Source organism: Salvelinus alpinus, chromosome 3 (assembly GCF_045679555.1).
Source record: "Salvelinus alpinus chromosome 3, SLU_Salpinus.1, whole genome shotgun sequence".
Taxonomy (NCBI): Eukaryota; Metazoa; Chordata; class Actinopteri; order Salmoniformes; family Salmonidae; genus Salvelinus; species Salvelinus alpinus.
Window position 1 is genome coordinate 3765937 of NC_092088.1, and position 25191 is coordinate 3791127.

The following is a 25191-nucleotide window of genomic DNA, read 5'->3' on the forward strand; positions in this document are numbered from 1 at the left end:
TCTAACCAGGTCTCATATTGTAGTTGCTGGGTGTAGAGCTGACAGTCTCTAACCAGGTCTCATATTGTAGTTGTTGGGTGTAGAGCTGACAGTCTCTAACCAGGTCTCATATTGTAGTTGCTGGGTGTAGAGCTGACAGTCTCTAACCAGGTCTCATATTGTAGTTGTTGGGTGTAGAGCTGACAGTCTCTAACCAGGTCTCATATTGTAGTTGCTGGGTGTAGAGCTGACAGTCTCTAACCAGGTCTCATATTGTAGTTGTTGGGTGTAGAGCTGACAGTCTCTAACCAGGTCTCATATTGTAGTTGCTGGGTGTAGAGCTGACAGTCTCTAACCAGGTCTCATATTGTAGTTGTTGGGTGTAGAGCTGACAGTCTCTAACCAGGTCTCATATTGTAGTTGTTGGGTGTAGAGCTGACGAGTCTCTAACCAGGTCTCATATTGTAGTTGTTGGGTGTAGAGCTGACAGTCTCTAACCAGGTCTCATATTGTAGTTGTTGGGTGTAGAGCTGACAGTCTCTAACCAGGTCTCATATTGTAGTTGCTGGGTGTAGAGCTGACAGTCTCTAACCAGGTCTCATATTGTAGTTGTTGGGTGTAGAGCTGACAGTCTCTAACCAGGTCTCATATTGTAGTTGTTGGGTGTAGAGCTGACAGTCTCTAACCAGGTCTCATATTGTAGTTGCTGGGTGTAGAGCTGACAGTCTCTAACCAGGTCTCATATTGTAGTTGTTGGGTGTAGAGCTGACAGTCTCTAACCAGGTCTCATATTGTAGTTGCTGGGTGTAGAGCTGACAGTCTCTAACCAGGTCTCATATTGTAGTTGTTGGGTGTAGAGCTGACAGTCTCTAACCAGGTCTCATATTGTAGTTGTTGGGTGTAGAGCTGACAGTCTCTAACCAGGTCTCATATTGTAGTTGTTGGGTGTAGAGCTGACAGTCTCTAACCAGGTCTCATATTGTAGTTGTTGGGTGTAGAGCTGACAGTCTCTAACCAGGTCTCATATTGTAGTTGTTGGGTGTAGAGCTGACAGTCTCTAACCAGGTCTCATATTGTAGTTGCTGGGTGTAGAGCTGACAGTCTCTAACTAGGTCTCATATTGTAGTTGTTGGGTGTAGAGCTGACAGTCTCTAACCAGGTCTCATATTGTAGTTGTTGGGTGTAGAGCTGACAGTCTCTAACCAGGTCTCATATTGTAGTTGCTGGGTGTAGAGCTGACAGTCTCTAACCAGGTCTCATATTGTAGTTGTTGGGTGTAGAGCTGACAGTCTCTAACCAGGTCTCATATTGTAGTTGTTGGGTGTAGAGCTGACAGTCTCTAACCAGGTCTCATATTGTAGTTGTTGGGTGTAGAGCTGACAGTCTCTAACCAGGTCTCATATTGTAGTTGCTGGGTGTAGAGCTGACAGTCTCTAACCAGGTCTCATATTGTAGTTGTTGGGTGTAGAGCTGACAGTCTCTAACCAGGTCTCATATTGTAGCTGTTGGGTGTAGAGCTGACAGTCTCTAACCAGGTCTCATATTGTAGTTGTTGGGTGTAGAGCTGACAGTCTCTAACCAGGTCTCATATTGTAGTTGTTGGGTGTAGAGCTGACAGTCTCTAACCAGGTCTCATATTGTAGTTGTTGGGTGTAGAGCTGACAGTCTCTAACCAGGTCTCATATTGTAGTTGCTGGGTGTAGAGCTGACAGTCTCTAACCAGGTCTCATATTGTAGTTGTTGGGTGTAGAGCTGACAGTCTCTAACCAGGTCTCATATTGTAGTTGTTGGGTGTAGAGCTGACAGTCTCTAACCAGGTCTCATATTGTAGTTGTTGGGTGTAGAGCTGACAGTCTCTAACCAGGTCTCATATTGTAGTTGTTGGGTGTAGAGCTGACAGTCTCTAACCAGGTCTCATATTGTAGTTGCTGGGTGTAGAGCTGCTCAACGTGCTCCACAGACTCCTCCTGACCAGAGATCCTCCAGCCGTCCAGCTCCAAGTTACGGCTGTGGTCCAGGAGACTATCCGGGCTGCACAGGACCACCTGACACAGCAGAGGGAAACACAGGGTTAGTAGTGCTGACCCAGTTATGTTACCTTGTTGGGTAGGCTGGTCCCAGATACCTTTGTGCTGTCTTGCCAAGTCCTATGGTCATCATTTAAAAATAAAAAAATATGTATTTCACCTTTATTTAACCAGGTAGGCTAGTTGAGAACAAGTTCTCATTTACAATTGCGACCTGGCCAAGAATAAAGCAAAGCAGTTCGACACAAACAACAACACAGAGTTACACATGGAGTTAAACAAACATACAGTCAATAACACAGTAGAAAAACAAGTCTATATACAATGTGAGCAATTAACCATTAACCATGTGGTGATACAGACCAGCATATCTAGACTATCAGTCTATCGTTAGGATATACCACTGAAATGTACATTCATTTAAAATCCATTTTTTTACCTCAAACCTAAATGGGCTCATTACTACTGATTTGAAAGTCAAGTACAGGCTCAGAATGTTCTCACCCCATGTTGCTCTACTTCCTCCAGGTAAGCAGGATGGAGGGGAGAAGGACGGTGTGTCTCTCCAGGGAGAGGGAGGTGAGACTGGGGAGCTGCTCCCGGGGAAGTCCCTCGTCTTCGCTGCCATGGAGCTTCTGGTGTTCATCCTGGTTCGTCACTTGCCCCAACTCAACACCAGGTAATATATCAATGTATTGTTATTCATTTATGTTGTTGCTTCTTCGTTCTGTTGTAACGTGTCGTTCTGTTGTAACGGGTCGTTCTGTTGTAATACCCTGGTTATCCTGCTTGGAAGATTCTTGATTTGCTGCTTATTCCCTCCAACCAGGATTTCTGGGAATTTTTAACAGAATTTTGCAACCCTAATTGTACAGCATCTTTGGGTCATTGAAAAGCCCAAAGTCATGTATTATTATTATTCCCAGGGTGAACGAGTCCCCCAGCCACCTGCCCCTCCGGCCCCAGCCTCGTCTGACTGAGGAGAGCACCCGGCTGGTGGCTCACACTGTGTCTATACTGGCCGAGCTGCCGTCGCTATGCTCCCCCGCAGGTAACACGCAGACAAAAACACCTGACCACACAGACTCAGAATGTCTCCTATAATGCATTGCCTTGTCATGTTATGGTGTGTTATACTGCTAATAACAGAGTTCTAGGGTTCATCTCTCTGCCTTAGATTCAGTCGGGCTCAATAGCCTCTCACCCGTTGGATCCATCTCACCCTGGGTCTGTGGTTGTTATGTCTGAGACTGAAGCCTTCTGAGGATCAGATTATCCTGGAAATCAACTGAGTCACACTGGGTGTGAAACGATAGAGAAACAGAGATGATTCAGTTAGGCGTTCAGGGCCACAGAGATTAGGGACAGGGATTTCAGGGTTACTGAGAGATTAGGGACAGGGATTTCAGGGCCACAGAGATTAGGGACAGGGATTTCAGGGCCACTGACAGATTAGGGACAGGGATTTCAGGGCCACTGACAGATTAGGGACAGGGATTTCAGGGCCACTGAGATTAGGGACAGGGATTTCAGGGCCACTGAGATTAGGGACAGGGATTTCAGGGCCACTGACAGATTAGGGACAGGGATTTCAGGGCCACAGAGATTAGGGACAGGGATTTCAGGGCCACTGAGATTAGGGACAGGGATTTCAGGGCCACTGACAGATTAGGGACAGGGATTTCAGGGCCACAGAGATTAGGGACAGGGATTTCAGGGCTACTGACAGATTAGGGACAGGGATTTCAGGGCTACTGACAGATTAGGGACAGGGATTTCAGGGCCACAGAGATTAGGGACAGGGATTTCAGGGCCACTGACAGATTAGGGACAGGGATTTCAGGGCCACAGAGATTAGGGACAGGGATTTCAGGGCTACTGACAGATTAAAGTCCCTCTCTCTCTCATTCCTCATTACTGAAGGATACAAGTCCCTCTCTCTCTCATTCCTCATTACTGAAGGATACAAGTCTCTCTCTCTCTCTCTCATTCCTCATTACTGAAGGATACAAGTGTCTCTCTCTGTCATTCCTCATGTATGTCGTCGTCCTCCCTCCTTCCCTCCCCCCACCCACAGGCAGCATGACCATCCTCCCAACTGTACTCTTCCTGATAACCGGGGTCCTGAAGGAGACGGCTGTGAAGACACCTGATAACTCCATACCCCTGCCAGTCTCAGGTACACACACACACACACACACACACCATTTATAAAGACACCTGATAACTCCATCCCCCTGCCTGTCTCAGCTGCTCTACAGGGTATAAAGACCATCATCACCTCTCCTCTGGCCCGGGCTGACAAGACTCCCACTCAGTGGACAGGACTGATTAGGAGTAGTCTGGCTTCTATTCTAGAATATTCTCAACCAGGTAAGATACACACTGTTCTAGAATATTCTCAACCAGGTAACATACACACTGTGTTCTAGAATATTCTCCGCCAGGTAACAATACACACTGTTCTAGAATATTCTCCGCCAGGTAACAATACACACTGTTCTAGAATATTCTCCGCCAGGTAACAATACACACTGTTCTAGAATATTCTCCGCCAGGTAACATACACACTGTTCTAGAATATTCTCCACCAGGTAACATACACACTGTTCTAGAATATTCTCCGCCAGGTAACATACACACTGTTCTAGAATATTCTCCACCAGGTAACATACACACTGTTCTAGAATATTCTCCACCAGGTAATATACACACTGTTCTAGAATATTCTCCACCAGGTAACATACACACTGTTCTAGAATATTCTCCGCCAGGTAACAATACACACTGTTCTAGAATATTCTCCGCCAGGTAACAATACACACTGTTCTAGAATATTCTCCACCAGGTAACAATACACACTGTTCTAGAATATTCTCCGCCAGGTAACATACACACTGTTCTAGAATATTCTCCACCAGGTAACAATACACACTGTTCTAGAATATTCTCCGCCAGGTAACATACACACTGTTCTAGAATATTCTCCACCAGGTAACAATACACACTGTTCTAGAATATTCTCCAACAGGTAACACACTGTTCTAGTAGGATTCCTGGTATCCGGGTAACATACTGTTCTAGAATATTCTCCACCAGGTAACACACTGTTCTAGAATATTCTCCACCAGGTAACATACTGTTCTAGAAGGATTCCTGGTAGCCGGGTGTTTCCCATCTACCCATTGTGTCAGGATGCTGTGTTGGTGTCTGTCCAGGCCTAGCCGTGGCCTGCCGATAATGTTGTAATTGACCTGTAATGCGTGTTCCTCAGATGAGTCTCGTCCCAACGTGGATGAGGTCAGTATGCTGACAGCCATGACCCTCTTCCTGCTGTCTGCCAGTTCAGAGGTCATAGGAGTCACTGTGCTGCAGCAGGGCTGTATGGAACGCTATAGGAACGCACTCATCTCCTCTGACCCCTGGGTACGACACACACACACACACACACCGCCTCATCTCCTCTGACCCCTGGGTACGACACACACACACACACCGCCTCATCTCCTCTGACCCCTGGGTACGACACACACACACACACCGCCTCATCTCCTCTGACCCCTGGGTACGACACACACACACACACACACACACACACACACACACACACACTGCTTCATTAAAGCGTTGAACTCCTCTGACCCCTGACCCCTTTAATGTCTGTTTTTGCTTCATCCCCTCTCTAAGACACATACACCCCCAAGTTTCCATTTGTCCCTGAATGTGTGCATGTCAGTAATCAGTTTCTCCCTCTCAGGTCCAGGCGCGGTGTTACCAACTCCTCCTGTCCGTGTTCCAGCACCCCAGCCGAGCGTTATCCACCCCCTACATCCACGCCCTGGCGCCGCTCATGGTGGAGAAGCTGAAAGAGGTGGAGAAGAGTCGCCCGGGCACGGTCACGGAGCTGCAGGCCGTACAGGAGGGCATCCGGGTTCTGGAGAACCTAGTGGGCATGGCAGAGGAACAGAACAGTATGTACTGTTGGTAGAAATACTGCACACACAGGGTTAAAACGGGTCACGGAGCTGCAGGCCCGTACAGGAGGGCATCAGGGTTCTGGAGAACCTAGTGGGCATGGCAGAGGAACAGAACAGTATGTACTGTTGGTAGAAATACTGCACACACAGGGTTAAAACGGGTCACGGAGCTGCAGGCCCGTACAGGAGGGTATCATGGTTCTGGAGAACCTAGTGGGCCCATGACAGAGGAACAGAACAGTACCACTATGGCCTGAATGTGAGGCACAAGCCTCAAATGTTGACCTCCGATAAACCAAATTTAAATCTATTTTTTCCCCCTAATTCACTCCCTTCAGTCTTTTACTACTGAAAATATCCACCTGACAGATCATTCAGATGGGTTTCTCTGCATCGTTGCATGTTTTCAACGACAGCTGTTTGGAAAAATGCATGAATCCAGATTCTATTGTTTTTATTCCTCAGTAAAGATCATTCAGGGACATTAAGAGTTTGTAAAAAAAATCAGCGTATGGTTCAGTAGAGAAACTGGTCAGAACATAATAATGGAGTTGTTTTCCTGGTGTCTGTGTCCTATTCGAGTTGGGTAACTCGTCAGAGGTACACATCTCCCTATAAAGACATCCATTGATCTGTAAAAGCCTTCCTGTAACTAAATGCCTCTTTTCATGCGTTGCCTTGTATATCTGGGCTGGGAACGTTAGTCTGGACTTATGGTCTGTGGTTTTAGACTCGGTGTGTGTAGTAGAGGAGAACGTTAGTCTGGACTTATGGTCTGTGGTTTTAGACTCGGTGTGTGTAGTAGAGGAGAACGTTAGTCTGGACTTATGGTCTGTGGTTTTAGACTCGGTGTGTGTAGTAGAGGAGAACGTTAGTCTGGACTTATGGTCTGTGGTTTTAGACTCGGTGTGTGTAGTAGAGTGGAACATTAGTCTGGACTTATGGTCTGTGGTTTTAGACTCCGTGTGTGTAGTAGAGTGGAACATTAGTCTGGACTTATGGTCTGTGGTTTTAGACTCGGTGTGTGTAGTAGAGTGGAACATTAGTCTGGACTTATGGTCTGTGGTTTTAGACTCGGTGTGTGTAGTAGAGGAGAACGTTAGTCTGGACTTATGGTCTGTGGTTTTAGACTCAGTGTGTGTAGTAGAGGAGAACGTTAGTCTGGACTTATGGTCTGTGGTTTTAGACTCCGTGTGTGTAGTAGAGGGGAACGTTAGTCTGGATGTTAGTCAGACTAAGGCTTCCAATACGGATTAGTTCATTCTCCTATACTGTAGGTCCGACTAAGCTTTATGTCTCTGGGTATTATATATTTGATGTCCTCTCGCTCTGAGATACTGATCAGTTTTTTTTCATAGGACAAATGTTAACTAACAAGATGCTATGTTCATCTAGTTCATCCATGTTTGTCTCCCTCAATTTCTCCCCTTCCATCTCTCTATCTCTCCCTCTACCTCTCCTCCTGTTTCCCCTCCCTCTCCCTGTTTCCCCTCCCTCTCCCTGTTTCCCCTCCCTCTCCCTGTTTCTCTCCCTCTCCCTGTTTCCCTCCCTCTCCCTGTTTCCCCTCCCTCTCCCTGTTTCCCTCCCTCTCCCTGTTTCCCTCCCTCTCCCTGTTTCCCCTCCCTCTCCCTGTTTCCCCTCCCTCTCCCTGTTTCCCCTCCCTCTCCCTGTTTCTCTCCCTCTCCCTGTTTCCCTCCCTCTCCCTGTTTCCCCTCCCTCTCCCTGTTTCCCCTCCCTCTCCCTGTTTCCCCTCCCTCTCCCTGTTTCCCCTCCCTCTCCCTGTTTCCCCTCCCTCTCCCTGTTTCCCCTCCCTCTCCCTGTTTCCCTCCCTCTCCCTGTTTCCCTCCCTCTCCCTGTTTCCCTCCCTCTCCCTGTTTCCCTCCCTCTCCCTGTTTCCCTCCCTCTCCCTGTTTCCCTCCCTCTCCCTGTTTCCCTGTTTCTCTACCTCTCCCTCTCCCTCTCCCTGTTTCCCTCCCTCTCCCTGTTTCTCTCCCTCTTCCTGTTTCCCACCCTGTTTCCCTGTTTCCCTCTCTCACCACGTCTCCATCCTGTTCCCTCTCTTCAACAGGGGTACAGTTGCTGGCTCTGCTCGTCCCCACCCTGGTCTCCTATCTCCTGGATGACAAGTCCTTCTCCTCTGCTCCTCCTGCCTCCAAGGGCCTACATGAGTTTGCTCTCCAGAACCTGATGCGGATCGGGCCCCTCTACCCAGCTGCCTTCAAGACAGTGATTGGAGCCGCACCTGAGCTCAAGACCCGCCTTGAGTCGGCCGTCAGAGCCAATCAGGCGAGCAGCAAAGCCAAAGCAGCAGCCCTATTGGCCCAGCCAACTGTGCAGGCCGCGCCCACCATCAAACTCAAAACTAGTTTCTTCTAAATATTCCTGAAATGCAGACTACTTTATCATCCTGGTGTAATGGTGTTGTCGTCTGATATGTCTCTAAGATGTTCTTTATTTAACTTGGTTCTCGGTGGATGACATTTTTCTACTTTGTTTTCTTGAAGTCGGCAGGTAGCGGCAGGGTAGCCTAGTGGTTAGAGCGTTGGGCGGCAGGTAGCCTGGTGGTTAGAGCGTTGGGTGGCAGGTAGCCTAGTGGTTAGAGCGTTGGGCGGCAGGTAGCCTAGTGGTTAGAGCGTTGGGCGGCAGGTAGCCTAGTGGTTAGAGCGTTGGGCGGCAGGTAGCCTAGTGGTTAGAGCGTTGGGCGGCAGGTAGCCTAGTGGTTAGAGCGTTGGGCGGCAGGTAGCCTAGTGGTTAGAGCGTTGGGCGGCAGGTAGCCTAGTGGTTAGAGCGTTGGGCGGCAGGTAGCCTAGTGGTTAGAGCGTTGGGCGGCAGGTAGCCTAGTGGTTAGAGCGTTGGGCGGCAGGTAGCCTAGTGGTTAGAGCGTTGGGCGGCAGGTAACCTAGTGGTTAGAGCGTTGGGAGGCAGGTAGCCTAGTGGTTAGAGCGTTGGGCGGCAGGTAGCCTAGTGGTTAGAGCGTTGGGCGGCAGGTAGCCTAGTGGTTAGAGCGTGGGGTGGCAGGTAGCCTAGTGGTTAGAGCGTTGGGCGGCAGGTAGCCTAGTGGTTAGAGCGTTGGGAGGCAGGTAGCCTAGTGGTTAGAGCGTTGGGCAGCAGGTAGCCTAGTGGTTAGAGCGTTGGGCGGCAGGTATCCTAGTGGTTAGAGCGTTGGGCGGCAGGTAGCCTAGTGGTTAGAGCGTTGGGCGTCAGATAGCCTAGTGGTTAGAGCGTTAGTTAGCATGTAGCCTAGTGGTTAGAGCGTTGGGCGGCAGATAGCCTAGTGGTTAGAGCGTTAGTTAGCATGTAGCCTAGTGGTTAGAGCGTTAGTTAGCATGTAGCCTAGTGGTTAGAGCGTTAGTTAGCATGTAGCCTAGTGGTTAGAGCGTTGGGCGGCAGATAGCCTAGTGGTTAGAGCGTTAGTTAGCATGTAGCCTAGTGGTTAGAGCGTTAGTTAGCATGTAGCCTAGTGGTTAGAGCGTTAGTTAGCATGTAGCCTAGTGGTTAGAGCGTTGGACTAGAAACAGAAAGGTTGCAAGATCGAATCCCCGATCTGACAAGGTAAAAATCTGTCGTTCTGCCCATGAACAAGGCAGTTAACCCACTGTTCCCCGGTAGGCCTTCATTGAAAATAAGAATTTGTTCTTAACTGACTTGCCTCGTTAAATAAAAGGTATAAAATGATAATAAAGTATGTAAATAATATCATTAAAGGGTATTTTAATGTCCACTTCCACGACCACCGTAGAGAGAGAGTACTGCTTTAGATGTCATTTGAATGTGTTGTTACTATTTTAGAGCTGGATCCATTTTTTACATCATAAATGGCATGCTATTCCCTATGTAGTGCACTCCCCTTTTGACCAGAGTAGTGCACTCCCCTTTTGACCAGAGTAGTGCACTCCCCCTTTTGACCAGAGTAGTGCACTCCCCTTTTGACCAGAGTAGTGCACTCCTCTTTTGACCAGAGTAGTGCACTCCCCTTTTGACCAGAGTAGTGCACTCCCCCTTTTGACCAGAGTAGTGCACTCCCCCTTTTGACCAGAGTAGTGCACTCCCCCTTTTGACCAGAGTAGTGCACTCCCCCTTTTTGACCAGAGTAGTGCACTCTCCTTTTGACCAGAGTAGTGCATTCCCCCTTTTGACCAGAGTAGTGCACTATTTAGGGAATAGGGTGCCATTTGGGACCCTTGCCATTGAATATGTAAAGAGCCCTACTTGTAAAGAAATTAACTGAGTATAGTTTGTTCTTTATTTGCTTCCTTATTGGTCTGACATCATCATTCCTGGCGTACTCTTGTACTCCGTGAGTCTTGGTTACAACGTTTGGCAAGACTGATGCATCAACATGGCTGTATCCACTGTAAGACAGGATTCAATCATGCGTATGTTTGTAATGGAGTTTGTTTGTTGCTTGTGGAACCCTTTGCAGAAAGGGTCGACCTTTTAAGTAAATTGCTTGTTTTTGTTGTTCTTGTCTTGAGGCTTTAAACTTCACCCAAAAGCCATCCTTTTTAATAATGCATTTAAGTGTTTGGCATCTGCTGTTCATAAAGTATTTTGCTTAATGATTATGTGTATTAAACAGACCTCTCACAGGCAAGTCCTTTACAACACATTAAATAGACCTCTCACAGGGCAGTCCTTTACAACACATTAAATAGACCTCTCACAGGCCAGTCCTTTACAACATATTAAATAGACCTCTCACGGGCCAGTCCTTCACAACACATTAAATAGACCTCTCACGGGCCAGTCCTTCACAACACATTAAATAGACCTCTCACGGGCCAGTCCTTCACAACACATTAAATAGACCTCTCACGGGCCAGTCCTTCACAACACATTAAATAGACCTCTCACAGGCCAGTCCTTTACAACATGTTTGAGAGAGACAGACTTCTACTGAGGAACCTTACCTGATATGTGGTGATCCATGCTAACATGGGGATGCATGATTTCATGACTTCTGAAGGAAAAAAATCAATGGGAAAGATTGTTTGGAAGATGAAGTAATGATTTTATAAATGTTTTTGATTGCCTGTAAATAGTTGGTTATTATTTAAAGGTAAATATAAAGATACATTTAAAAAAAGGACCTGAAAAATGCAATCAATCAGTTTGTGAACATCACGAGTGGGGTAATAATGTCGCCAACACACTGTTACACTAACATGGCATATCAACCCATGAGTCACTACCCATAGTCAATAAAGTCACTGATGACCCACAGTTAGTCACTCACGACCAACAGTCACTTACGACCCACAGTTAATAAAGTCAAACCGTGACTCACAGTTAATAAAGTTGGTTTTTCACCTATTCTACAGGTCGTTTTGTCACTTTTTTCACTTCTGTTTTTGCTCCAAATGTTACTGACTTTTAAGAATGTGTTTTTCTCGTTCAACTGCACACAGAAGTTGAATCATGTGTAGAATATCAAACTACAATGAGAGCTCAAAGCTCCTGGCCCAGAGACGGGTAAGGTGACCATTTATCCAGTTTTGAGAGCTCAAAGCTCCTGGCCCAGAGACTGTTATGGTGACCATTTACCCAGCTTTGAGAGCTCAAAGCTCCTGGCCCAGAGACGGTTATGGTGATCATTTACCCAGCTTTGAGAGCTCAAAGCTCCTGGCCCAGAGACGGGTAAGGTGACCATTTACCCAGCTATGAGAGCTCAAAGCTCCTGGCCCAGAGACGGTTATGGTGACCATTTACCCAGTTTTGAGAGCTCAAAGCTCCTGGCCCAGAGACGGGTAAGGTGACCATTTATCCAGCTATGAGAGCTCAAAGCCCCTGGCCCAGAGACAGTTAAGGTGACCATATATCCAGCTTTGAGAGCTCAAAGCCCCTGGCCCAGAGACAGGTAAGGTGACCATTTATCCAGCTATGAGAGCTCAAAGCTCCTGGCCCAGAGACGCTTAAGGTGACCATATACCCAGCTATTGGACAATGCCTACAGTTATTGGAGAAAGTATCATGTCAATAAAGCTTCTTTGAGATTATTCCTTGTGTATTACATTTTAATATTACTGACAATTATATTGCTGTGCCATGTAGGCAACTGATAAAAGTGTATCATATAGCTATGTGTGATGAAGAAGAGATGTTTTTGAAAGGTTATCAATGAGGAGATTAATGCCCTGGGGGAACGGGATAGCGTTTGATTTGATTTGTTTTGAAACCGGGCGTGAGCCATGTGCCCCGTCAAGAGCCGACGGCTGAAAACAAAAGTGATGTACGTCAAGCGTGTGGAATAATGAGTTCGGAGTAAAATGTTTCCACATGCAAAAGTCCTTGCTCTTTATGAAAACAGATACTTTTACTTGCCTTCTTTATGTATCTGAACTATACATCAGGCTTTTTTTGTTGACATTATAACCCACCCGGTGATGTTCGATTTGAGCAAGTCGCTCTTCCCTCACCGCTTTCTCCTGGTGCATAGACGGGCCATAATACGGATTACCCGGTTCAGTCTAATCGAACTCCCTCGACTGGCTTCGACTACAGGGCGGTTGTAATTTCCCCAGGCGAGGGACGCTGCTCTGTGGATGACCCTATGCTGCTCCCAACCTGTTGTGTAGGTTTGAAATGATTTATTTGATATGTTTTACAACCACCCGAGCCACGGCCTGTTCACCCCGCTATCACCCAGAAGGCGCGGTCAGTACAGCTGCATCAAAGCTGGGACCGAGAGACTTCTAATCTCAAGGCCATCAGGCTGTTAAATAGCCATCACTAGGCGGCTTCCACCCGGTTACGTAACCCTGCACCTTAGAGGCTGCTGCCCCATATACATAGACTTGAAATCACTAGCCACTTTAATAATGTTTACATATTTTTGCTTTACTCATCTCATATATATATAATATATATATATATACTGTCATCTATTTTACTGTATTTTACTGTACTCCGAAATTGCTCATCCTAATATTTATATATTCCTTAATTCCATTATTTCACTTTTAGGTTGTGTGTATTGTTGTGAATGGTTAGATATTACTACACTGTTGAAACTAGAAACACAACCATTTCGCTACACCTGCAATGACATCTGCAAAACATATTTATGTGACAAATAACATTTAATTTGACATTAATTGATACGGGGTCCCCTTGTGTGATTTTTCGGACCACCTCCATATCCTTACATGGTGTGGGAGTGATCATGTTCTCTGACGTCGGTCAATGACAGCTAGCTGTCAGAAAGTGCGCGCCCAGTATCCTCCAGAGCGGAGAAGCGAGAGAGGTCTGTCGATATACCCGTAGTTTGTTTCTGCTCTTCACTTCAGATCACTTACCGTAGCTAAGCTATATCTAGACCTCACGAAGGAGCAAGGACACAAAAGAGGAGATATCCGTTCGTGACCTGAACCGAGCCCGGCCATGGACGAACAGGCAGGGCCCGGAGTTTTCTTCAACAACAATAACTCGATCTTAGCCGGTGTGGGGAAGGTACTGCTGCCGGAGGGGGATGTAGGGGAGGCGGCGAGGGCTCCTTACAGTATCCCGGGGATCCTACACTTCCTGCAACACGAATGGGCTCACTTCGAGGTGGAGAGGGCTCAATGGGAGGTGGAGCGCGCCGAATTGCAGGTGAATTTACTTTATATTTAATTCACTTTGAGGATGGTTTGTACTGCTGGTGGATTTGTAATACACTAGTTGTGGTTTTGCACCAATGTGATTGCATGTGCTTAGCATTCGTTTTCTTGCAACTAGTTAGCACTGCAGCGCACCCTGGTTGGTTAGCATATGCTAGCTAACTAGTTAGCTAACCGCCAGGTTCGCCACTCTTTATTGTCAAGCAAGACGCGAACTAGCCTAGCTCCATGTATTTAGCTTGTTCTGGACGATGTTTAGTTTACACGCTAGCCAACTAGTCGTTTTGTTCAAATAAACTAGTTCACTAAAATGTTAACTAATCTATGTTGAGTCTAGCGCCAAAAGTGGGACGTTTGTTTGTGTAGCAAGCTAATTAGCTAATGAATAAACTAGCTGAAATTCCTCAAAAGGGTGGCTAACCAGTTAGCTAGCTAATGTTATAGCTAGCAATAATGTAACTAACTGGTTGACTAGTCAATCTGCTCTCTGCTACTTTTTAGGAAAATGCTATTTAAACAATCGTATTGTGTGCAATTACATCATATGAAAGTATAGGACTAACGTTACATTACAAATTGGTGATGCCATCTCCCGAACACAATCAAATTGTATTGGTCACATACACATATTTAGCAGATGTTATTGCGGGTGTTGCGAAATGCTTGTATAAAAAAATAAAAAACAACTCCACAGTATAGTGTGCATTGTCGGAGGATAGACGAATGTGTACGGTACCCAAACGTTTCCTGCAAGGGTTTTCCTCCTTCCTGACATTTTGAGCTCAGATGGTGTAATTCAAAGAAAGCTCAGATGGTGTTGTTTAAGAAAGGCTCAGCTGGCCGTCTTGTGCACAAGGGGCCGGTGATATGGCGACTAGCAAAGGGCTACTATAGCCCAATAATATACTCTTAGCCATCGATGGTAACACAATTATAGTTTAGACCACATTTTGAGGCTATACAGTGTTTGTTTACATTGTTTACGAACAAGCTTATACATGCTGATGGGGTACGACAGTTGAATTAAACTGATGAGGAATCCGTGGGTATATATCATTCATTTATGTAGGAACTGCAAATTGCCCTTTTTTAGGTCCAAGGACGTTATATAATTTCGAGAGTTAACGTTAGACTGGCTCTGGTTAGCCAAATACTCCATATAACGTTAAACGTGAATCGATTGTCAATTACAATACGGTTATAGGAAGATATCCATTTACTTTCATATCACTTTTGTTTTTTAAATCACAAATGCTAAATATACAGTTACTGTACACTGTTTAACCGGATGTTTTACAGTTGCAGCTGACAGTATTTTTCAGTAACAACACATTTCTGTCGGCCTTCTGTTACACACAGGTGTTCGGGGGACGTAAGATAGATAATTAGCACAGGCGGTCGCTTTTTGTCTTCCGTTAACAGGAGCTCTAACATGGAGTCATGGCCCTACCGGAACTCTTAACACTATAAAGATGTGTAGTAATTTAAACTTATGTTTTTGGAAAATAATTTCTTGCTGATATGAAAGATACGTTCCTTAAGTTTCCAAAACCGTTCCGCATGCGATATGTGTTCCCGCTCGGACCAAGCATTTGTCCTTTTAACTAATGTCCCTGTGTACACAATATATCAGTTCCTGTCTATCTTCCACTCTGATTCAGTCAATTATCTGACAAATGAAATCCCCAGCTACAGTCTGCATTAAACCTAGGTGTTTTGCAGAAGGAGTTAGGCAGTCTCCATCTGTGTAGTAGTGAGTCTGTGTTTTGGGGACAGGCTTTAAGGGGCAGTGTAGGCCTTCATGTCTTTCATGACTGCATCTTGAATGATATCTCCCCTGACTCTCTACTGCATCACTCTGTCTCTCTTCCAGATGGGCCCTCATGTAAATCTCACTGGGGTAAACCAATTGAGTGATTAGGTTACTACTCCATAGAAAATCTTTGGTTTATGTGAGGGTTGTCATTACGTAGTGGTATCGTACCTTCCACTATCGCCATACTTGTTAAGATCGGGGCAAGGAAACCAAACACAAAGGGGATTTAACTTCTTTAGGAAAACAGCCCTAATGTTGGAATCAAATGTCTTTATGATGTCATCCACACTCACATTTATTTTCCAAGTTATAGCGTACAATATTTTATTTCCAGCAGGTTTTTAAGGATCAAAGAGTTTTCATTTTTGCCATGAACAGAAAAGCATGGGAGCTGTAGACATAGGTGATTACTTTATTCCAACTAAACGCTTGATGTAAGCAACAACAAAAAAATGGCTAGGCTAAATGTCTTTTTACCGTGTGACTAGGCTAAATGTCTTTTTACCGTGTGGATAACATGTAAACAGCCTAACCAGCTCTGCTAGGGTGAGTGAAATGGTCAGGGTGGGGTGTTCTCTAATTTGTGTCGAAGTAACTAGCAAACTAGCCAACGTTAGCCAGTGAGCGTGGGTGCTAGATTGCTGCTGTTAGGACAGAATGCAAGAGATGGGTGGGGCTAAAGCTTAAGAGGGTGTGAATGATGCTGAATGGGTGTAGACAAAGAAGAGCTCTCCAGTAGGTGTACCAAAACATTCAAAGACCATTTTCTCAAAAGTCGTGTTACAAGTTTATCAACTTTCAAAGCAGAATTACTTTCCCATTGTTCCTCAACTGTAGTGTATAATATACCATTTTCTAGCTCTTATCCAATGTAAAAAAAAACACCATCTCAAATTTTGCTTCGTAAGATCGAACGGTTGGTCAAGTATCACCAGTAGTACATTTACTGTTAATTCCTAGAATTTGTAATCTACTATGTTTGTTATTTTGGTTCCAGTCATGTATTTTAAGGCATTCAATATTATTCCACTCTTCCTCTTCTCTTCCTCAATAGTATTCCTCTCTTCCTCTTCTCTTCCTCAATAGTATTCCTCTCTTTCTCTTCCTCAATATTATTCCACTCTTCCTCTTCTCTTCCTCTTCTCTTCCTCAATAGTATTCCACTCTTCCTCTTCTCTTCCTCAATAGTATTCCACTCTTTCTCTTCTCTTCCTCAATAGTATTCCACTCTTCCTCTTCTCTTCCTCAATAGTATTCCACTCTTCCTCTTCTCTTCCTCAATAGTATTCCACTCTTCCTCTTCTCTTCCTCAATAGTATTCCACTCTTCCTCTTCTCTTCCTCAATAGTATTCCACTCTTCCTCTTCTCTTCCTCAATAGTATTCCACTCTTCCTCTTCTCTTCCTCAATAGTATTCCACTCTTCCTCTTCTCTTCCTCAATAGTATTCCACTCTTCCTCTTCTCTTCCTCAATAGTATTCCACTCTTCCTCTTCTTATTGTCGGAGTGGACACATGGTTTTGCAGAGTGCACAACCTACAGTATGCTGCAAACACGTTTGAGTGTTGACACACTCTGCTGCCTTTGGTTTGCCGTGTGGCTGAGTGTACACGTAATTAGCCTGTTTGGCCCATCTCCGTGCTAGGTAATTAGCCTGTTTGGCCCATCTCCGTGCTAGGTAATTAGCCTGTTTGGCCCATCTCCGTGCTAGGTAATTAGCCTGTTTGGCCCATCTCCGTGCTAGGTAATTAGCCTGTTTGGCCCATCTCCGTGCTAGGTAATTAGCCTGTTTGGCCCATCTCCGTGCTAGGTAATTAGCCTGTTTGGCCCATCTCCGTGCTAGGTAATTAGCCTGTTTGGCCCATCTCCGTGCTAGGTAATTAGCCTGTTTGGCCCATCTCCGTGCTAGGTAATTAGCCTGTTAAGTCCATTGTGCTATGCAACATGTAGACACCTCTATTTTGTTTGTTGTGGAGTTGACCCCTACCTTTTGAGACTACAAATTATTACTTGTTAAACAAAAATCTCTTTCTCTGCGGGGCGGCAGGTCGCCTGGTGGTTAAGAGTGTCGGGCCAGCAACCCTGGGCTCTACAGTGCTACCATTTTGGTCACACATGCTCCTAAATATTTTTGCTGTGCTACCTGGAATTTTTATTTGGGAGCACCAGTGCCCCTAGAAAGAACATCCCCCTAGATAACATTCAGTGGAACAGAAGTTAAGGAAGAGCTTGTTCAGGATCTTTAAAAGTAGCTAGGATTCATACAGGTGTAGGCTACGTCCTACAGGCCCGGTGTAGGCTACGTCCTTCGGGCCCGGTGTAGGCTACGTCCTTCGGGCCCGGTGTAGGCTCCGTCCTTCGGGCCCGGTGTAGGCTCCGTCCTTCGGGCCCGGTGTAGGCTCCGTCCTTCGGGCCCGGTGTAGGCTCCGTCCTTCGGGCCCGGTGTAGGCTCCGTCCTTCGGGCCCGGTGTAGGCTCCGTCCTTCGGGCCCGGTGTAGGCTACGTCCTTCGGGCCCGGTGTAGGCTCCGTCCTACGGGCCCGGTGTAGGTTCCTTCTAAAAAATAACATGTTCTGCTGTGCCTTAATTAACCCTGTATGTTGGAAATTTTGGCATTTCTTATTATTAATATGTTGAATATTTTTCATTGTGCATCTTTTCTTTGTGCTCCTTGTAATTAAAAAAATAAATAATTATAATTATAACAAAATGTCAGCGTAGAGAGCCCTGTAAACGAAAGGTCGCTGGTTTGATTCCCCAGGTCGACTAGGTGAAAAACCTGTCCCCTTCAGCAAGGCACTAACCCGAATTGCTCCTGTAAGTCACTCTGGATAAAGAGTGTCTGCAAGACATATTGCATTTTTAGGGGAGCATACAATATAGCTCAGTATTTTAATAATTTATTGTCTACAGTCATTATTACTCATCTTTATCTATAGTACAGCTGAGCAATGCAGTGTAGACCTGGGGCCTCGTGTATCAACCATGCGCGGGATAATTTCCACGCAAAGACAGATTCATCAATAGAAATGTTTGTGTGTGTAAATGTACGCCTACAGGAGGGCGCTGGTGAGGATGGATGGATGGATGGATGGATGCCTTTGTTGGTGAGGATGGATGGCTTTGTTGGTGAGGATGGATGGCTTTGTTGGTGAGGATGGATGGATGGATGGCTTTGTTGGTGAGGATGGATGGATGGCTTTGTTGGTGAGGATGGATGGATGGCTTTGTTGGTGAGGATGGATGGATGGCTTTGTTGGTGAGGATGGATGGATGGCTGTGTTGGTGAGGATGGATGGATGGATGGATGGCTTTGTTGGTGAGGATGGATGGATGGCTTTGTTGGTGAGGATGGATGGATGGCTGTGTTGGTGAGGATGGATGGATGGATGGATGGCTTTGTTGGTGAGGATGGATGGATGGCTTTGTTGGTGAGGATGGATGGATGGCTGTGTTGGTGAGGATGGATGGATGGCTGTGTTGGTGAGGATGGATGGATGGCTTTGTTGGTGAGGATGGATGGATGGCTTTGTTGGTGAGGATGGATGGATGGCTTTGTTGGTGAGGATGGATGGATGGCTTTGTTGGTGAGGATGGATGGATGGCTTTGTTGGTGAGGATGGATGGATGGCTTTGTTGGTGAGGATGGATGGATGGCTTTGTTGGTGAGGATGGATGGATGGCTGTGTTGGTGAGGATGGATGGATGGCTGTGTTGGTGAGGATGGATGGATGGCTTTGTTGGTGAGGATGGATGGATGGCTTTGTTGGTGAGGATGGATGGATGGCTGTGTTGGTGAGGATGGATGGATGGCTGTGTTGGTGAGGATGGATGGATGGCTGTGTTGGTGAGGATGGATGGATGGCTGTGTTGGTGAGGATGGATGGATGGCTGTGTTGGTGAGGATGGATGGCTTTGTTGGTGAGGATGTATGGATGGATGGCTTTGTTGGTGAGGATGGATGGCTTTGTTGGTGAGGATGGATGGCTTTGTTGGTGAGGATGGATGGATGGCTTTGTTGGTGAGGATGGATGGATGGCTTTGTTGGTGAGGATGGATGGCTGTGTTGGTGAGGATGGATGGATGGCTGTGTTGGTGAGGATGGATGGATGGCTTTGTTGGTGAGGATGGATGGATGGCTTTGTTGGTGAGGATGGATGGATGGCTTTGTTGGTGAGGATGGATGGATGGCTGTGTTGGTGAGGATGGATGGATGGCTGTGTTGGTGAGGATGGATGGATGGCTTTGTTGGTGAGGATGGATGGATGGCTTTGTTGGTGAGGATGGATGGATGGCTGTGTTGGTGAGGATGGATGGATGGCTGTGTTGGTGAGGATGGATGGATGGCTTTGTTGGTGAGGATGGATGGATGGCTGTGTTGGTGAGGATGGATGGATGGCTGTGTTGGTGAGGATGGATGGATGGCTGTGTTGGTGAGGATGGATGGATGGCTGTGTTGGTGAGGATGGATGGATGGCTGTGTTGGTGAGGATGGATGGATGGCTGTGTTGGTGAGGATGGATGGATGGATGGCTGTGTTGGTGAGGATGGATGGATGGATGGCTTTGTTGGTGAGGATGGATGGCTTTGTTGGTGAGGATGGATGGATGGCTTTGTTGGTGAGGATGGATGGATGGCTTTGTTGGTGAGGATGGATGGATGGCTTTGTTGGTGAGGATGGATGGCTTTGTTGGTGAGGATGGATGGATGGATGGCTTTGTTGGTGAGGATGGATGGCTTTGTTGGTGAGGATGGATGGATGGATGGCTTTGTTGGTGAGGATGGATGGATGGATGGCTATGTTGGTGAGGATGGATGGATGGATGGCTTTGTTGGTGAGGATGGATGGCTGTGTTGGTGAGGATGGATGGCTTTGTTGGTGAGGATGGATGGCTTTGTTGGTGAGGATGGATGGCTTTGTTGGTGAGGATGGATGGCTTTGTTGTTGAGGATGGATGGATGGATGGCTTTGTTGGTGAGGATGGATGGATGGATGGCTTTGTTGGTGAGGATGGATGGATGGATGGATGGCTTTGTTGGTGAGGATGGATGGATGGCTTTGTTGGTGAGGATGGATGGCTTTGTTGCTGAGGATGGATGGCTTTGTTGGTGAGGATGGATGGATGGCTGTGTTGGTGAGGATGGATGGATGGCTGTGTTGGTGAGGATAGATGGATGGCTGTGTTGGCGAGGATGGATGGATGGCTTTGTTGGTGAGGATGGATGGATGGCTTTGTTGGTGAGGATGGATGGATGGCTTTGTTGGCGAGGATGGATGGATGGCTGTGTTGGCGAGGATGGATGGATGGCTTTGTTGGTGAGGATGGATGGATGGCTTTGTTGGTGAGGATGGATGGATGGCTTTGTTGGCGAGGATGGATGGATGGATGGCTTTGTTGGCGAGGATGGATGGATGGATGGCTTTGTTGGTGAGGATGGATGGATGGCTTTGTTGGTGAGGATGGATGGATGGATGGCTGTGTTGGCGAGGATGGATGGATGGATGGATGGCTTTGTTGGTGAGTGTTACCGACTCAATTCTAGTATATTTTCCATTGTTAAAGCAGCTTGAATTGTCCTAATGGTCCACTCTTTGTAGCTATGTGTTTACTGGTCAAACCACAACTGAACCAAATAAAACCTTTTGGTTGTTGTCAATCTCCGATACTAGCACATCCTGCTTCAGTCTCTTTTTCATGGCAGTTTTATTTCATTGTATATTTCCCACAGGCTTTAAAGGGATGATTTTGACCATATATGGTTATTTAGGGATGTTTATAAATGCAACTAGCCAAGGTCTTACACGAGCACTGACTCTGCGAACAATTAGTATTTACCGATGGTTATCTCCTACCTGTGTGTGTGTGTGTGTGTATAACGCTCGTAGGATTGTTTGATAAATCAGACTTTTTCTATTTGTTCCAAACATTCTGTTTCGTAGTATTTTAGAATAGTTTCTACACAACGTTGATAAATGAGTCCACTGGTCTTTATGTTAAGCTCGTGCTTCCTGTTGTTGTTGACGAGCGCCATGTTATCCGGCAGTTCTGGTCCAGAAGAGGACTCTTTCTTTTTTTTCTAAAGCGGAACCAGAATTCTTGTTTCTGTGGTCATTTTTTTCCGTACTACGCTGCTGTGCAACCAACCACAACATGTTGCCTAGGCTAGTATACTGCTACTACTACTACTACTACTCTGTGTTACTCCATTTGCAGTGTAGAAATTTAGAAAGTGTTACTCCAAATTTTACTTAGTTAATAGGCCAAACATTGTGTGTACATTGTGATTTGTCTCTCACTCTGTCCTTTTCAGATCTTTGCCCTCCCCTGCCTCTCTCTCACACTCTCTCATCAAAGTATGCCTGTGTATTGGAAATGCAATGCTTTGTTACACAAAGGGTTTCCTCTCATGCTGCAAGAGCCGGAAGTTGGTAATATGGTTAGTGTGTTTGTGAGGTTGGCTGGCTCACTCAGTATTTACTAGCTGACTCAATTCTCAACGGTTCAATTCCGGGTTGTTGCTCTATTTGATGCTGGTCCATCGGATGGAGCCCTGTTTGATGCTGGTCCATCGGGGGGAGCCCTGTTTGATGCTGGTCCATCGGGTGAAGCCCTGTTTGATGCTGGTCCATCGGGGGGAGCCCTGTTTGATGCTGGTCCATCGGGGGGAGCCCTGTTTGATGCTGGTCCATCGGGGGGAGCCCTGTTTGATGCTGGGTCCATCGGATGGAGCCCTGTTTGATGCTGGTCCATCGGGGGGAGCCCTGTTTGATGCTGGTCCATCGGATGGAGCCCTGTTTGATGCTGGTCCATCGGGTGAAGCCCTGTTTGATGCTGGTCCATCGGGGGGAGCCCTGTTTGATGCTGGTCCATCGGATGGAGCCCTGTTTGATGCTGGGTCCATCGGATGGAGCCCTGTTTGATGCTGGTCCATCGGATGGAGCCCTGTTTGATGCTGGTCCATCGGGTGAAGCCCTGTTTGATGCTGGTCCATCGGATGGAGCCCTGTTTGATGCTGGTCCATCGGATGGAGCCCTGTTTGATGCTGGGTCCATCGGGGGGAGCCCTGTTTGATGCTGGTCCATCGGATGGAGCCCTGTTTGATGCTGGGTCCATCGGATGGAGCCCTGTTTGATGCTGGGTCCATCGGATGGAGCCCTGTTTGATGCTGGGTCCATCGGGGGGAGCCCTGTTTGATGCTGGGTCCATCGGGGGGAACCCTGTTTGATGCTGGGTCCATCGGGTGGAGCCCTGTTTGATGCTGGGTCCATCGGGGGGAGCCCTGTTTGATGCTGGGTCCATCGGGTGGAGCCCTGTTTGATGCTGGGTCCATCGGGTGGAGCCCTGTTTGATGCTGGGTCCATCGGGTGGAACCCTGTTTGATGCTGGGTCCATCGGGTGGAACCCTGTTTGATGCTGGGTCCATCGGGGGGAGCCCTGTTTGATGCTGGGTCCATCGGGGGGAACCCTGTTTGATGCTGGTCCATCGGGGGGAACCCTGTTTGATGCTGGGTCCATCGGGCGGAGCCCTGTTTGATGCTGGGTCCATCGGGCGGAGCCCTGTTTGATGCTGGGTCCATCGGGCGGAGCCCTGTTTGATGCTGGGTCCATCGGGGGGAACCCTGTTTGATGCTGGGTCCATCGGATGGAGCCCTGTTTGATGCTGGTCCATCGGGGGGAACCCTGTTTGATGCTGGGTCCATCGGGGGGAGCCCTGTTTGATGCTGGGTCCATCGGGTGGAACCCTGTTTGATGCTGGGTCCATCGGGGGGGAGCCCTGTTTGATGCTGGGTACATCGGGTGGAGCCCTGTTTGATGCTGGTCCATCGGGGGGAGCCCTGTTTGATGCTGGTCCATCGGGTGGAGCCCTGATTGATGCTGGGTCCATCGGGTGGAGCCCTGTTTGATGCTGGGTCCATCGGGGGGAACCCTGTTTGATGCTGGGTCCATCGGGGGGAGCCCTGTTTGATGCTGGGTCCATCGGGTGGAACCCTGTTTGATGCTGGGTCCATCGGGGGGGAGCCCTGTTTGATGCTGGGTACATCGGGTGGAGCCCTGTTTGATGCTGGGTCCATCGGGGGGAGCCCTGTTTGATGCTGGGTCCATCGGGGTGGAGCCCTGATTGATGCTGGGTCCATCGGGTGGAGCCCTGTTTGATGCTGGGTCCATCGGGGGGAACCCTGTTTGATGCTGGTCCATCGGGGGGAGCCCTGTTTGATGCTGGTCCATCGGGTGGAGCCCTGATTGATGCTGGTCCATCGGGTGGAGCCCTGTTTGATGCTGGGTCCATCGGGGGGAACCCTGTTTGATGCTGGTCCATCGGGGGGAGCCCAGTTCGCTATCTCTGTCTACAAGTTATCAAATCAAATGTTATTGGTCACGTACACATGGTTAGCAGATGTTAATGGTCACATAAACACGGTTAGCAGATGTTATTGCGGGTGTATTGAAATGCCTGTGTTCCTAACAACCTGTTGGAAAGGTGACAGGAACATTTTATAATCCTAAAGTGAACATTTCATATATGATAACTGAAATATTATAATATGTGGTTGTCCCACCTAGCTATCTTTGCACTAGTGTCTCTGGATAAGAGCGTCTGCTAAATGACTAACATGTCATTGCCAGCAGGGAGACTAAGTAATCCACAGTGGACTATAGCGAATTCCACCCCTGTCTGGCTCTGGGGAAGCCTTTTTAAAGTCTCTGGTGCTCCTGTTGGAGAAGACTAGGGTTTGTGGTGCTTAAGGCCTTGTTTTCTGTTCGTGTCTCTGTAGGTGGAGGAGGTGCCACCCGTAGAGGGGTTACACTTGCCCTGAGTTGATTTGCACTTTACGACTGTAATGACTCACTTCCTTCCTGTCATTCATATGTTTGTACTGTCTCCTACCAACGCCCCATCTCAGCCTTTAGTCCTCTTCAGGACAGGACAGACCCAGTCATTGGTTGACATGTCTTCAGGACAGACCCAGTCATTGGTAGACATGTATTCAGGACAGACCCAGTCATTTAGTAGACATGTCTTCAGGACAGACCCAGTCATTTAGTAGACATGTCTTCAGGACAGACCCAGTCATTTAGTAGACATGTCTTCAGGACAGACCCAGTCATTTAGTAGACATGTCTTCAGGACAGACCCAGTCATTGGTAGACATGTCTTCAGGACAGGACAGACCCAGTCATTGGTAGACATGTCTTCAGGACAGGACAGACCCAGTCATTAGTAGACATGTCTTCAGGACAGGACAGACCCAGTCATTAGTAGACATGTCTTCAGGACAGGACAGACCCAGTCATTAGTAGACATGTCTTCAGCATGATAGTTGTCCCGAGCCATCAGTGCTTTTTGACGTCTTTTCAGTTTCGGTTAGATCATTTTAAAAATAATGACCGATTTCGGTTTCAATATGTATATATTTCTAAACTAAATATTTTTGCTCCGTTCATCTTTGCCTCGATCCTAACTAGTCTCCCAGTCCCTGCCGCTGAAAAACATCCTCACAGCATGATGCCGCCACCACCATGTTTCTCCATAGGGATGGTGCCAGGTTTCCTCCAGACGTGATGATTGGAATTAAGACCAAAGAGTTCAGCCTTGGTTTCATCAGACCAGAGAATCTTGTTTCTCGTGGTCTGAGAGTCCTTTTAGGTACCTTTTGGCAAACTCCAAGAAGGGTGTCATGTGCCTTTTACTGAGGAGTGGCTTCTCTCTGGCCACTCTACCATAAAGGTCTGATTGGTGGAGTGCTGCAGAGATGGGAGAAACTTCCAGAAGGACAACCATCTCCACAGAGGA

The 25191-nt window shown here is 47.1% G+C and overlaps 2 protein-coding genes across 5 annotated transcripts in view; both read left to right on the plus strand.

Annotated features, from left to right (window-relative positions):
- Positions 1-11296, plus strand: part of heatr5b (HEAT repeat containing 5B) — an 88160-nt gene extending 76864 nt beyond the window's left edge. For all 4 annotated transcript variants that reach the window (XM_071391301.1, XM_071391302.1, XM_071391303.1 and 1 more), the window contains exons 32-39: positions 1905-2049; positions 2535-2685; positions 2933-3057; positions 4084-4185; positions 4257-4379; positions 5281-5432; positions 5764-5977; positions 8052-11296. In XM_071391301.1, the coding sequence (XP_071247402.1) occupies positions 1905-2049; positions 2535-2685; positions 2933-3057; positions 4084-4185; positions 4257-4379; positions 5281-5432; positions 5764-5977; positions 8052-8359 (1320 nt within the window). In that variant the 3' untranslated portion in view covers positions 8360-11296. The remainder of the gene's footprint in view (positions 1-1904; positions 2050-2534; positions 2686-2932; positions 3058-4083; positions 4186-4256; positions 4380-5280; positions 5433-5763; positions 5978-8051) is intronic.
- Positions 11297-13185: 1889 nt separating this feature from the next.
- Positions 13186-25191, plus strand: part of LOC139569928 (striatin-like) — a 52400-nt gene continuing 40394 nt past the window's right edge. The window contains exon 1 of the mRNA XM_071391317.1: positions 13186-13573. Coding sequence (XP_071247418.1) covers positions 13364-13573 — 210 coding nt within the window. The 5' untranslated portion in view covers positions 13186-13363. The remainder of the gene's footprint in view (positions 13574-25191) is intronic.